The sequence below is a fragment of the Heteronotia binoei genome, chromosome 5 (genome assembly GCF_032191835.1).
Source record: "Heteronotia binoei isolate CCM8104 ecotype False Entrance Well chromosome 5, APGP_CSIRO_Hbin_v1, whole genome shotgun sequence".
Classification (NCBI taxonomy): domain Eukaryota; kingdom Metazoa; phylum Chordata; class Lepidosauria; order Squamata; family Gekkonidae; genus Heteronotia; species Heteronotia binoei.
Window position 1 is genome coordinate 15,481,325 of NC_083227.1, and position 14,323 is coordinate 15,495,647.

Genomic DNA, 14,323 nt, shown 5'->3' on the forward strand with positions numbered 1-14,323 from the left:
TCTTCAGTTTGACTATTTCTATCATTTTTTCCAGGTTAGGGCAAGGATTCTGGGCAGAAACAAGCACTTTACAAGAGTTCACAGGCTTTCAACTCTTTCTGTGGTCTGTGGTTGCCTTTCATGTGTGAAGTAAGAGAAAAGCTCTTTTTACAAGCTAAGCTGTTATATTGTTTTTCCTTGTGTGGGATTTTTGATGCTGTTGAAGACTTCCAATATAATACAAAAACAACAGGTGCAGATGTACTATATATGACGTGGAATAAAATTAACACCAGAAATATACTCACATTCACACTAACGTGTGTAAAAACATATATTACCGACAAAGGCAGTGTAACATTTTAGCAATCCATATAAATAAGTACTTATTGCTCCCGGAGTAGCAGCTGGTCTATTAACACAATTATGGTAAGAGTTCGGGGGTAAAGAAGCCCATCCAATAAAGTCTGTGTGGCTGAAACTGCCTCAATAAATTTATCTTGTACCCTTTTGTCTTGCATGCCACTATCAAGGAATCCAAAGTTCCAAAAGACTTTCAGCCCCACAATCTTTATTGGATGGACGTCTATATCCTCGGACTCTTACCGTAATTGCGTTGAAGATTTTCAGGCTTTCTGAATCTCTTCCCACGCTCTGAGTCTTCAGAAGTATTCTACCCTGTGTGAGTTCATAGACGCTGTTGAAGATCACAGTTCTGAATGGATTACTTTTCACACCTGTGCATTCAAAAGACTTTTTTCTTGGCGTGGGTTCTTAGATGCTGTTGAAAAGTGACGCTCAAGTTAAGGGTATTTCCAAACTTGGAGCATTCAAAAGTTTTTCCTCTGTGTGTGCTCTTAGATGCAGTTGAAGGTTGTCATTTCGACGGAATCCCTTTCCACACTCTGAGCACTCGAAAGGTTTTTCCCCTGTGTGAGTTCTGAAATGCTCATGAAGATGGCCACTCCTACTGAACCTCTTTCCACATTCTGAGCACACAAAGGGTTTCTCTCCTGTGTGGGTCCTTTGATGTTGTTGAAGATTACCAAGCTGACTGAATTTTTTTCTACACTCGGAGCATTCAAACGGTTTCTCATTTGTGTGGGTTCTTAGGTGCCGCTGAAAACTGCTGCTGTAACAAAATCGTTTCCCACACTCTGAGCATTCAAAAGATTTTTCCCCTGTGTGGGTTCCTTGATGTTGTTGAAGATTGCCAGCCTCACTGAATCTCTTTCCACATTCTGAGCATTCAAAAGGTTTCTCCCCTGTGTGGATTCTTAGATGCTGTTGAAGGCTACATCGAAGATTGAATCTCTTTCCACACTCCGAACATTCAAAATGTTTCTCATCTCTGTGGGTTCCTTGATGACGCTGAAGATTGCCACTCTGACTAAATCTCTTTCCACAGTCAGAGCATTCAAAACGTTTCTCACCTCTGTGGATTCTTTGATGTTGTTGAAGACTGCCAGTCACACTGAATCTCTTCCCACACTCTGAGCACTCAAAAGGTTTCTCCCCTGTATGGATTCTTAAGTGCTTTTGAAGACTACATCTGTGACTGAACCTCCTTCCACACTCTGAGCATTCAAATGGTTTCTCTCCTGTATGTGTTCTTTGATGTAGTTGAAGATGGCCCCTCAACCTGAATCTCTTTCCACACTCAAAGCATTCAAAGGGTTTCTCCCCTGTGTGGATTCTTTGATGTTGTTGAAGATTGCCAAGCTGACTGAATGTCTTTCCACACTCTGAACATGCACAGGGTTTGTCTTTTGAGTGAGTTCTTCGATGCCGATGAAAACTGCTACTGTAACAGAATCGCTTTCCACACTCTGAGCATTCAAAAGGTGTCTCCCCTGTGTGGATTTTTAGGTGCTTTTGAAGACTACATCTGTGATTGAATCTCTTTCCACACTCTGTGCATTCAAAAAGTTTCTCCCCTGTATTGATTCCACTCTCTGAACAGGGAAGTGGTATCTCTCCTGAATTAATCCTTTGGTGTTTAATGAGGTCTGATTTTTGTGAGACTCTCTCACCATAGTCTGTGCTACTATACTGTTTCTCTCCTGTGTGTGTTCTTAAATGTCTAATTACCTCGGCTTTACAAAGGAAGCTTTTTCCACACTCCAAGCATTGGTGGATCTTCTTTTCATTGTGATTTCGCAAGTGGATGTTATACTGGGTCTGATCTGTGAAGTTCATTCCACACTCCATGCACTTGAGCGTTTCCTCCACCTTGTGAATTACCTCACAGAAATCCCCCTCTTGGCAAGGAATGGGTTGGTCCCTCTTCTCCACTATATGGCTACCTCTCTGCCTCTTGAATCTTCCTTGATTCCTGAAGTTTCGTCTTAGGTCTTCATTCTTTACTTCATTTGGTAATAGATGATGCAGTTCCTCATCCTCTTCTTTCCTCTGATCATCTTCTGTTGGAATAAAGAGAGAAATCCCATTAGCACCCACACAAAGAGGTCTGGTTTGCACTTGAAATTCCATCCCACACTAAAAGTGTTAACGAATTTTCCATGCCTTGTAATTATGCGCCTATATTGGTTTCCCAAATTTTAGAAATGCTGTGTCCCTACCTGACTCCCCCCATTGTGCATCTGTTCTTTTGGACCTCTGTTCCCTTAGCAACATTATTTCAGTCAAGAACATAAGTGAAGCCATGTAGGATCAGCCCAGTGGCGCATCCACTCTGTGTCACACAGTGGCCAAAAAAACCCAGGTGCCATCAGGAGGTCCATCAGTGGGGTCAGGACACTAGAAGCCCTCCCACTGTTGCCCCTCCCAAGCACCCAGAATACAGAGAATCATTGCCCCAGACAGAGTTCCAACAATACGCTGTGGCTAATAGCCACTGATGGACCTCTGCTCCATATGCTTATCCAATCCCCTCTTGAAGCTGGCTATGCTTGCAGCCACCACCACCTCCTTGTGGCAATGAATTCCATGTGTTAATCACATGACTATCAGAGGTTGCTCTCTGCTCCACTCTGTGTGCCTTAAACATTAGAACTAATTGGGAAATAGGCTCCATACTTTCCAAGGAGCAGAAACAGGGTGGTGGGGGGGAGGGGGAATCCGAAGGAAAGCAAGGAAAAAACAACACCCCCATGCTTTTAGGAGTTTTATTCACCTGTTGGGTAAACATTCAGTGCAAAACAGGTTGGGAGTGGAGAGACAGACTGCAGTTGCAAATAAAGAAGAAAAGAAAAGAAATGGGGGACAGATTGAAGGAGGAGGGAGGAGGGAGTCGAGCAATGGGGGAGAATTTGCAAGAGGTGAGGAGGTCAGGAAAGAGAAGAGATAGCAAGGCTTTTTTTGAGCAGGAACGCACAGGAACACAGTTCTGGCTGGCTTGGCTTCAGGGGTGTGTGGCTTAATATGCAAATGAGTTCCTGCTGGGCTTTTTCTACAGACAAAGCCCTGTGTGGAACAGTGGCAACATCAGGTGTGGCCAAATATGCAAATAAGTTCCTGATGGGCTTTTTCTGACAAAAAGAGAGAGAGAGAGAGAGTATCCCAGCTGGAGGATCCAAGGTCACTCCCAACCTGGCCGGCCCATCCTGAGTGGGCTTGAGTTTATGTCTCCAATAGTTGGCTTTACATTTTATGGCAAGCATGGGCCAGGTCAACCAAGTGACCTTTATAGGAGATCTGGCCCATGGAACAAATGAGCTCAATGGCTCTGTGAAAAGGGTCAAGTATACATTAAAAAGCAAACCCAAATGTAGAAGTAAAAAAGAGCCAGATGACAGTAGTTTACTTAAAAATAGGTGGGGGGGCATGAGCTTTCGGGAGTCATGTCTTCAGGCATCTTTTCTACTCTGTAATCAAAGCCGGGACCACAGAGGTTACTGTGAAAGAAAACACCTTAAAGAGAGAGCCAGTTTGGTGTCGTGGTTAAGTGCGTGGACTCTTAGCTGGGAGAACCGGGTTTGATTCCCCACTCCTCCACTTGCACCTGCTAGCATGGCCTTGGGTCAGCCATAGCCCTGGCAGAGGTTGTCCTTGAAAGGGCAGCTGCTGTGAGAGTCCTCTCAGCCCCACCCACCTTGCAGGGTGTTTGTTGTGGGGGAGGAAGATAAAGGAGATTGTGAGACGCTCTGAGACTCTGAGTGGAGGGCGGAATATAAATCCAATGTCGTTGTCGTCTTCTTAAATCCCCTCCGTGTAACAAACATTAAATAATACTCCCTATGGTTCCTACTTATTCAGTATTTACTAATAACAGACACAGTGCTTACAGTGATAACCAAACATAATACAAACAAGCACATTTTTACAACACAAAATCCCTCCGGGGTATCTTCATATCCATATGCCATTTCAGAAGGACATGAAGACAATTTGTAGGCGTTCCAAGGAGAAATGAAAACAAAGCCATGAAACAAAATTGAAAAGAAGCCCCACTTGCCTACTAAATCAATAACAAAGACGATGGTCCCAAGAAGAAGAGCCTCTGCACTTGAAACAATGTCGGACTGGTCTTGGATATGGTCAGACTTGTGTCACAGTTCCATAATTTTTCTACAGAACTTTGATCCATCGTACAGAAGGAGCACTTTCGGCTCTGGAGGGATTTTGTGTTGTACAAATATGCATGTTTATATTATGTTTGGTTTTCACTGTAAGCACTGTGTCTGTTATTAGCAAATACTGGATAAGTAGGAACAATACGGAGTATTATTTAATTTTTGTTACACGGAGAGGCTTTGAGGTGTTCTCTTTTCCACTCTGACAAACAGACTAACACGGCTTCCCATCTTGGATTTATATCCGGACGCAGAAGTGAGAGCGCGACATCCGAATCGGTGAACCTGCTCCTCCAAGGTGACCCATAATTGCTATGTCCCCATTCCCTTCCCCCACCCCCACCCAAGGATCTCCTTGCTAAGACCTCTTTGTCACATTTATTGTGTATGTACACAGCTTCTGGGTAGGCAGATCCAGACAACATGTTGTTGGGTATTAATGGGAAGACACGAATCTTTCACAATCACATGCGACATTGCTCCATGCCCAGGTGTAGGCCGGAAAAACAAGGTCACATGAGAACTGTCCAGGGTTCCTTTGACTCATCTCTCTACCATAAAGGACATGTTTTGCTTTACAGGCACCAAGAGCCAGCATCAAGGCCTGGCATCTCTAGTTAAAGGGCAAAAAGGGGCCGGCAAACACCCTGAATTGTAAAACTCTGCCTTCCAATAATGGGCTAGACTTGCCTAAGTAGGCAGAAGGAAACTGCCTCTTGTCCTGGGTTCAAGATCTACAGGCACCATGTCGGCAGCCACGATTCATCCAAGCTCTTTTGAGAATAAACGAGGCCACAGAAATTCACCAGCCCTTGGAAGGAAGCGAAGGCAACACACAGTCCCAAGACAGAGGTCTTAAGGCCCTACCTGCCGATCCCTCCTCTTCATCAGAGCCCGGAAGAAAGAGCCCTTCCTCTTCTTCCAGCCAGGTTATGAGGTCAGGTTTGGCAATCGGAGGTCCTGTTTATCAAGGGGAAAAACCCACCAAATTAGACCCCTTCTGTGTGTCCATAAGGTCAGCAATTCCAAACCAGCAGAAAAGAACAAACATCCAGTACCACCTTAACAACTAAGAATTTGTGGCAGGGAAGAAGCTTCCATGAGCAACTGCTCCCTTCTTCTGCTCACAGTGACTCATAAAACCTCATCCCCTGCCACACATTTTGTTAGTCTTTCAAGTGCTGCTGGGGCTTTGTTCTTTTCTACAGCTACAGACAGACAAATACGGCTTAGCCAGGGCTTTTTTTGTAGCAGGAACTCCTTTGCATATTAGGCCACACCCCCCCCCCCCGATGCAGCCAATCCTCCAAGAGCTTAAAGGGCTCTTCTTACAGGGCCTGCTGTAAGCTGCAGGAGGATTGGCTACATCGGGGGTGTGGCCTAATATGCAAAGGGGTTCCTGCTGCAAAAAAAACAGCCCTGGGCTTACCCATCTTGGATCGGATAACAAGCCAGACTGACTGTCTCTCCAGAAACACACAACAGGCAAGTAATAGTTGTCAGCCGCCTAGAGCCCTCTTGTGGGATAGGGCGGGGTATAAATCGCAAAATTAAATTAAATTAATAGGAAGTCAATACTTAACCCTCTTTGGTCATACTGAGGCTCTGCAGGAGGGTGTATATGTCACCATGCACACATGTACACCCAGCTCTGGGAGTCTTGGAACCTCAGCCTCTATGTGCACAGGTTGCAGCATTTCCCCACAAAATAAGTGAGACGATTCTTTTGAAAGGGTTGATTTTTATTCCGCATGAAAGACATAGATTAAAGAGACGAATGAAAGGAATTTGGGATTAGGGAAGACTACCTGACCACGTCCTTCCTCCTTCAGGGCTATCTCACTGTCACTCCTCACTGCAAGAAGGAGCAAAGGGTCCTCACCCAGAGAGGCCACGTTCCCAAAATTCTCCAGCATGACTTCCTTGTACACAGCTCTTTGGGCTGGGCGCAGCAGGGTCCACTCGCCCGGGGTGAAATACACGGCCACCTCCTCGAAGGACACCCCCGCCTGCAAGGAGAAGGAAGCATTTCTTGACATCACTGGAAAGCTGGTCCAATGCGGGGGGAGGGGGGAGCCAAAAACATAGGAAGTCATAGAATCATAGAGTTGGAAGGAACCTCCAGGGTCATCTAGTCCAACTGGCTGCACAATGCAGGAAACTCACAAACCCCTCCCCCTAAATTCACAGGATTCTCATTGCTGTCAGATGGCCATCTAGCCTCTGTTTAAAAACCTCCAGGGAAGGAGAGCCCACCACCTCCCGAGGAAGCCTGTTCCACTGAGGAATCGCTCTGACGGTCAGGAAGTTCTTCCTAACGTTGAGCCGGAAACTCTTTTGATTTAATTTTAACCCATTGATTCTGGTCCTACCTTCTGGGGCCACAGAAAACAATTCCACCCCATCCTCTAGATGACAGCCCTTCAAGTACTTGAAGATGGCGATCCTATCACCTCTCAGCCGCCTCCTCTCCAGGCTAAACATGTCCAGCTCCTTCAATCTTTCTTCATAGGACTTGGTCTCCAGACTCCTCACCATCTTCGTCACCCTCCTCTGGACCTGTTCCAGCTTGTCTACATCCTTCTTAAAATGTGGTGCCCAAAACTGAACACAATACTCCAGGTGAGGTCTTACCAGAGCAGAATAAAGTGATACCATCACTTCACGTGATCTGGACACTATACCTCTGTTGATAGAGCCCAAAATTGCATTTGCCTTTTTTAGCCACCGCATCACACTGTTGATTCATGTTCAGCGTATGGTCCACTAAGACTCCAAGATCCTTTTCGCACATGCTACTGCCAAGAAAAGTCTCCCCCATCCTATAACTATGCATTGGATTTTGCCTACCTAAATGCAGAACTTTTCATTATCTCTGCTAAAATTCATTTTATTGGTTTTAGCCCAGTTTTCCAGCCTGTCAAGATTGTCCTGTATCCTGTTTCTGTCTTCTACTGTATTTGCAACCCCTCCCAATCATAGTGGAAGAGCAACAGAAAGAGGTGGCGAAAAGAGCCCCATGGGGGCATCTTACCCCCCTACCAGACCTCCTTGGGGACATTTTGGAAGCAGAGGGTCTGTCCTCGATCACAGTGGGCTAGTAGCTTTCTGGGGAAGAGGCCAATGGGGAAGAGGCCAATGGTGTCCAGCAGATAAAGGACTAAATAGGTTCCTGGGGAAGAGGCCAATGGTATCCAGGAGATAAAGGACTAAATAGGTTCCTGTGGGAAATGCAGTATTCTAATCAGGTTCAGCTTCCTGGTGGTTTCCCCTCTTTCTCTCCACCTATCCTGTCCACTGAATAGTAGGTGCAGCTGCATAACAATCCCTGGATTAGGAAAGCGGGCAGCCAGCCAGTCACCAGGGGCTTTGCCACACCCCCAGCAGCCCTCATTAACCCCTGGAGAAGCCCACACCACCCTTTCTCCTTATGACTCAGGGGTGGCCAATGGTAGCTCTCCAGATGTTTTTTGCCTACAACTCCCATCAGCCCCAACCGTTGGCCATGCTGGCTGGGGCTGATGGGAGTTGTAGGCAAGAAACATCTGGAGAGCTACCATTGGCCACCCCTGCCTTATGTGATTTTGGGCAGCAGGTGGCTTGCTGGCCTTTTGACTGGGAGGGGTGGCCCAGGAGAGCCCCAGGCGAGAGAAGCCTACTTGGGCTGGCTAGATCTCTAGCCAGCCCAAGCAGGCCTCACTCGCCCAGGGCACTCCTTTCTTCCATCGGGTTGCTTTTGGCTGGTGGGGGGGCGGCATATGCTAATAAGTTATGCTAATGAGCTCCCCCACCTATTTTTCTTCAAAAGGACCCCTGATTCTAATTGTCCTGCTTCTCTGCAAAAAACATCCTAGACAGGGAGGGCCATTTTACTGCCTTCCCAGTGGGGGCCACTAGAATCCGTGGGAAGGAGCCCGACCCTCTGTGCATTACAACAGAAAAGAAAGCATCGCTAACATTTGCCACATGTGTCCCCATTGATTTCCCCATACCTGAGCAGGCTGCATGGCGGCTCTTTTTCTTTCAGCACACAGAAGAGATGATTCAAAAGGCACTGAGAGTGTCTATCCCCTTGTGCCTGGAAAAGAGAAGAAGAAAGAGGGCGGGAAACCCTTTTTGCTCCACGCACATTTTCTGTGCCAGTCTTTGGAGTGAACCTCTCACCATATTGGATTCAGGGAACAATTCAAGATACTGCATTTGATCCACCAAGGCTCAAAAGGATTTGGCCCAACGTCTCTCCCCTCAACCGGCCATTCTATAGGGAGTCAGTTCTGCTTTCCTTATTCATCCATCTCTCTCCTCCAGTGTTCCCTCTAGGCTGAGTTAGTGTGAGCCAGCTCACAGTATTTTAGCCTCTGGCTCACACACTTTTGTCTTCGCTCAGGAAAAATGGCCCCAGAGCAGACTAATGTATGCAGCGGCTCAGTCACAACTTTAACGCCGGTAGCTCACGAAGTAGAATTTTTGCTCACAAGACTCCACAGCTTAGAGGGAGTGTGCTTCCTTGCAAAGTCTGCCAACATGTTCCTGGGAGAGGAATCCCTTTCCCTGCCTGAAGCCACACCCACGGCCGGTGCGTGGGAGTAGGCCAAGTAGGCAGCCATCTAGGGCGCCACCTGGCTTAGGGCGCACCACCAGGTGTTCCCTCTCCCCACCCACAGCGTGTGTGCTCCTTGCAGCCTGCCTTTCCCAATGGAAAGCAGGCTCCATAGAGCGCAGATGCTGCCCGGCCAGTTTTGCATGCCCCAGGTCTGTCACAGACCCAGGAAACACAGACGTGGACGGCGCCTGCACAGTGTGCCCCTCGGAGCCCGGCAGGGATAAATTAACCAATTGTAAATGCTGAAGAAGAGCTAATTCTAAAAAGTGGCTCCTGTTGGAGTTGTCTGCTGCCACTCATCCTTCCGACTCTGCTTTAACAGATCCATGGGGTGGAGCCATAGCTCAGTGGTAGAGCATCTTTCTCACATGCACAAGGCCTTGTCAGTGGTGCCTCCAGCTAAAAGGATCAAGTGGAAATGGTCATGTGAAGGTCTTGTCCCTGGCACCTCTGGCTAAAAGGATCGAGAAGAAATGGCCATGTGAAGGTCTTGTCCCTGGCACCTCCAGCTAAAAGGATCAAGTAGAAATGGTCATGTGAAGGTCTCGTCCCTGGCACCTCCAGCTAAAAGGATCGAGAAGAAATGGCCATGTGAAGGTCTTGTCCCTGGCACCTCCAGCTAAAAGGATCGAGAAGAAATGGTCATGTGAAGGTCTTGTCCCTGGCACCTCCAGCTAAAAGGATCGAGAAGAAATGGTCATGTGAAAGTCTTGTCCCTGGCACCTCCAGCTAAAAGGATCAAGTAGAAATGGTCATGCGAAGGTCTTGGCCCTGGCACCTCCAGCTAAAAGGATCGAGAAGAAATGGTCACGTGAAGGTCTTGTCCCTGGCACCTCCAGCTAAAAGGATCGAGAAGAAATGGTCACGTGAAGGTCTTGTCCCTGGCACCTCCAGCTAAAAGGATCGAGAAGAAATGGTCATGTGAAAGTCTTGTCCCTGGCACCTCCAGCTAAAAGGATCGAGAAGAAATGGTCACGTGAAGGTCTTGTCCCTGGCACCTCCAGCTAAAAGGATCGAGAAGAAATGGTCACGTGAAGGTCTTGTCCCTGGCACCTCCAGCTAAAAGGATCGAGAAGAAATGGTCACGTGAAGGTCTTGTCCCTGGCACCTCCAGCTAAAAGGATCGAGAAGAAATGGTCACGTGAAGGTCTTGTCCCTGGCACCTCCAGCTAAAAGGATCGAGAAGAAATGGTCATGTGAAGGTCTTGTCCCTGGCACCTCCAGCTAAAAGGATCGAGAAGAAATGGCCATGTGAAAGTCTTGTCCCTGGCACCTCCAGCTGAAAGGATCGAGTAGAAATGGTCATGTGAAGGTCTTGTCCCTGGCACCTCCAACTAAAAGCATCGAGTAGAAATGGTCATGTGAAGGTCTCATCCCTGGCACCTCCAGCTAAAAGGATTAAGAAGAAATGGTCATGTGAAGGTCTTGTCCCTGGCACCTCCAGCTAAAAGGATCGAGTAGAAATGTTCATGTGAAGGTCTCGTCCCTGGCACCTCCAGCTAAAAGGATCAAGTAGAAATGGTCATGTGAAGGTCTTGTCCCTGGCACCTCCAGCTAAAAGGATCAAGTAGAAATGGTCATGTGAAGGTCTTGTCCCTGGCACCTCCAGCTAAAAGGATCAAGTAGAAATGGCCATGTGAAGGTCTTGTCCCTGGCACCTCCAGCTAAAAGGATCAAGTAGAAATGGTCATGTGAAGGTCTTGTCCCTGGCACCTCCAGCTAAAAGTATCAAGTAGTAGTCTCACAATTTTTATTGCTTAATCTCACTTTAAAAAAAAAAACAACCCTGTAAATTAAAAATGTAAATAAATTTCAAGTAAATTAAAAATGTAAAAAGTTTCAAGTTTCTTCATTTCTCCTGCAATTCTGTTTTGTTTTGTTTTAATTTGGGAGGGGAGAGCTAGTGGGCAGCTTGCTGAGGGCACCAAAAACCCTAGCACCAGCCCTGGCCACAGCTCTCCCTCCTCCCCTGTGAAGGAAGTCAAGACCTTCCTGCCTACCCCCCCCCCCCCCGCCTTTCCATGAATTTTGCCTGCCTGCCCCCGGGCCAAAGGAGGCCCGCTTGAAGATCACAAGAGACCGGGCCTTCTCTGTAATGGCTCCATTTTGGTGGAACCAGCTGCCGGAGGAGGTAAGGGCCCTGCGGGATCTCACCCAATTCCGCAGGGCCTGTAAGACAGTCCTCTTCCGGCTGGCCCACAACTAACGGCCCTGTATACCGACTACTGAATGCTGTATATTGTATACTGAATTTTTATCTGAAGCTGAATAGAGTGTAGCTCCACGACTGCTGGCTGTTTTAATGATGTATAGTTATAACAAATGTTTGATTTTAATTATATATTGTGAAATGTTAATTTAAAGTGTAATTTTATACTTTTATGTTAGTTTTATATATGTTGTAAGCCGCCCTGAGCCACTCGGTGGGAAGGGCGGGATATAAATCCCAGATAAATAAATAAAATAAAAAATAAATAAATAGGAGAAAGTACAGAGAATGAGGTGGGAGGGCCCTGATGAGATGGAGTGCCTAACAAGAGGTGGCAGGTGAGAGATGCCAGCTTGGAATTAAATTCTCCCTGCACTCAGAAAACTAGCCCTTCAGGGAAAGAGATTTTGCTCTCTCTGCCTGGGTTGGCCATGATGTAGTGGGGAGATTTCAGCAAAGGGAAGCCTCCCAAATTGTGTTCCTCCACCTGCAGTCTTCAGGGGAGCTGTCTTGAATCCATGCGTGGAAAAAAAACTAGGAGAAAAGAGCACAAATGAATCCTGTCTGCTCCCTCAGCTCCCTGAGCCTGCTTTGGCGGGGAGGGCGGGATACAAGTCAAATAAATAAATATGTCTCTGCCTTAAGGGGACAGGTTTCCATGAATTTTGCCTGCCCGAAACTCCCTGAAGTCCACCCTCCAAACAATGGACTGCTCCAGGGTTTCAAAAACCATCAGTTACCATAACAACATAAGAGAAGCCATGTTGGATCAGGCCAATGGCCCATCCAGTCCAACACTCTGTGTCACACAGTGGCCAAAAAACCAGGTGCTATCAGGAGGTTCATCAGTGGGGCCAGGACACTAGAACCCCTCCCACTGTTGCTCTCCCCCAGCACCTAGAATACAAAGTATCGCTTGCCCCAGATAGAGAGTTCCAACAATAGGCTGTGGCTAATATCCACTGATGGACCTCTGCTCCAGATGTTTATCCAGTTCTATGCGAATAGCCTGATAGACGTGTGGTTAGATTGATACTCTAGTCAACTGGCAAATTAAAATACAACACTAACACATATCCAAGGAAGGAAAAACAGCTGTCATTGGGATGGGGGAATGTGAAATGGCAGCCATCCCCTCTTGTTTCCTAAATCCCGCTTCCCCCCAAAGCAGCTTTGGGCAGGATCGCAGAGAAGCCAGGGGGAACTCCAGCAGGGACCCAAGTGTTGCAGGGGGCTGCACAGAGGCAAGAAAAATAAAAACCCCGAAAACATCAAACCCGGATTAAGTCACCTGTGGGGAGGAGAGTGGACCCTCCTGTTTCCATTTCCCCAAGACAGAAGGGGCACTGCCTTGATGCTGAGAAAGAAGATTTCCTCCCAATATCCCCCTTTGCCCTCTTCAGATTCTGTCTTGTGTGGGTCTTCGGAGGGTCCAGTGACACAGTCCCTGTATCACCCCCCTTAACCCCCTCTTCCCAACTCCCCAAACCTTTGCTTCAGCCCCTCCACCCCTGCCCCCCCAATCTCTCCTCAGTTCCCCACTCCTTCAGCCCCTCAACTCTGCCCGCCCCCAAAATCTCCCCCTCATTCCCTCCCCCCACTTCTTCCTAACTGTGCCTCTGGAAGCCACTTGAACTTCCTCTGGTCCCTAGAGGTGCCAGATTCGGATCCTGCACTCAAGTCAGGAGAAGGAACCTGGGTGGCTCTGTAAAAAATTACCAGGGGTGGCCAATGGTAGCTCTCCAGATGTTTTTTGCCTACAACTCCCATCAGCCCCAGCCAGGATGGCCAATGGCTGGGGCTGATGGGAGCTGTAAGCAAAAAAAACATCTGGAGAGCTACCGTTGGCCACTCCTGCATTCGAGGATATGTTAAAGATGTCAATGACCTTTTTGCAGCTTGAAAATATAATAGAAGTTCCATCATTATTAGCGTAATGCAACTAAAATTTGCATGGTGTGCAGGGTTGCCAGCCTCCAGGTGGGGCCTGGGGATCACCCGCTTTTACAAACTGATCTCCAGCTGGCAGAGATCGGCTCCCCTGGAGCAAATGCAATTTGTATTTACATTTAGCATCTATGGCATCATGCAATATGTACAATATAGGTACACTGTAATGACTAAAATATATATATTTCTTTCGCAAAAGTTTTAATTGCGCCTTATTTCCACATGTATTTTTTTTTAAAAAAATTGTATTTATTTCTTACAAAAATTACATGAGAGCCTTATAGTTGTAGGCGGCCGCCCTATGTCTCCTGGCAGCCAATATTTTTAGACCCAGCCCGCTGCTGGTTGGGGAGGGGCAAGGAGGAAATGGGGGGGGGGGACTCTCTTTCACCCTCTGCTAATCCCCCTTCCTTTGGGTCTTGCATTGCACCTCCCAACCCACGCCGCTTTGAGCTCACCGGATTCCCTCCGAAGCTTTGATCAGAGGCTGCTTCTTGCATGGAGTGGAGGAGGAAACGCCTCCCCCCCCCCACCGTGCCTCTCTAGGACTGCGGCTCTGTCTCTTTAACCCTTCGGGAGACAGTGCTCATTGGGTAAAAGGAAATGTGGGAGAATTCCCATAGGACGCTGCACTGTTTTCCACCCCTTCTGCCCTCAGGAATTGGGAGACCCCCCCCCCCCAACAAAAGTTGCTTCTGCACCACCCTGGGGAGAAGGGCCCCCCAAAAGCCCTCCAGGAATCCCTTCTTTACAGAGCATTTGCAGCCCTTCAAGGGAGCCAGGAGGGGAAATGCAAGCCGATAGGGTTGCCAGTCCCCAGGTGGGGGTGAAACCTAGAGTCCCGTCCCGCAGAACAGAAAGGTGATGTAAAGCCGCAAAACCCCCCAAAAAACAAAAACCCCAAACCTGGAAAAATAACGAAGAAAAAAAAATGAAGATTATTTCAAAAATATATGTGATCGTTTAACAAACGATTAAGCCATACCATCCATTAATATCTCTACAAATGCCAAAATAGGAGGTAAACGTGCAAAAGAACACGTTTCC

General features: G+C 47.4%; 1 protein-coding gene across 3 annotated transcripts; it reads right to left on the reverse strand.

Annotated features, from left to right (window-relative positions):
• Positions 1-300: 300 nt before the first annotated feature.
• LOC132571089 (gastrula zinc finger protein XlCGF57.1-like) lies at positions 301-13,826 on the reverse strand. Of its 3 annotated transcripts, none has more exons than XM_060237761.1 (5): positions 13,735-13,826; positions 8,507-8,592; positions 6,397-6,523; positions 5,382-5,474; positions 301-2,402 (listed from the first exon to the last, which is right to left on the reverse strand). In XM_060237761.1, the coding sequence occupies exons 2-5, from the start codon at positions 8,519-8,521 to the stop codon at positions 778-780; spliced, it is 1,860 nt and encodes a 619-aa protein (XP_060093744.1). In that variant the 5' UTR covers positions 8,522-8,592; positions 13,735-13,826; the 3' UTR covers positions 301-777. The 3 variants fall into 3 exon arrangements, with proteins under 3 accessions (XP_060093744.1, XP_060093746.1, XP_060093745.1); XM_060237763.1 differs by having other exon boundaries at positions 301-2,399; positions 13,735-13,817; XM_060237762.1 differs by having other exon boundaries at positions 13,537-13,743.
• Positions 13,827-14,323: the final 497 nt, after the last annotated feature.

Bases quoted from the DNA above. Each gene is read 5' to 3' on its own strand.
- LOC132571089 (XM_060237761.1), bottom strand. The intron at 5,475-6,396 runs GTGAGGACCCTT...CTTGATAAACAG, and splicing joins TGGGAACGTGGCCTCTCTGG to GACCTCCGATTGCCAAACCT. The intron at 2,403-5,381 runs GTAGGGCCTTAA...TTATTCCAACAG, and splicing joins TGAAGAGGAGGGATCGGCAG to AAGATGATCAGAGGAAAGAA.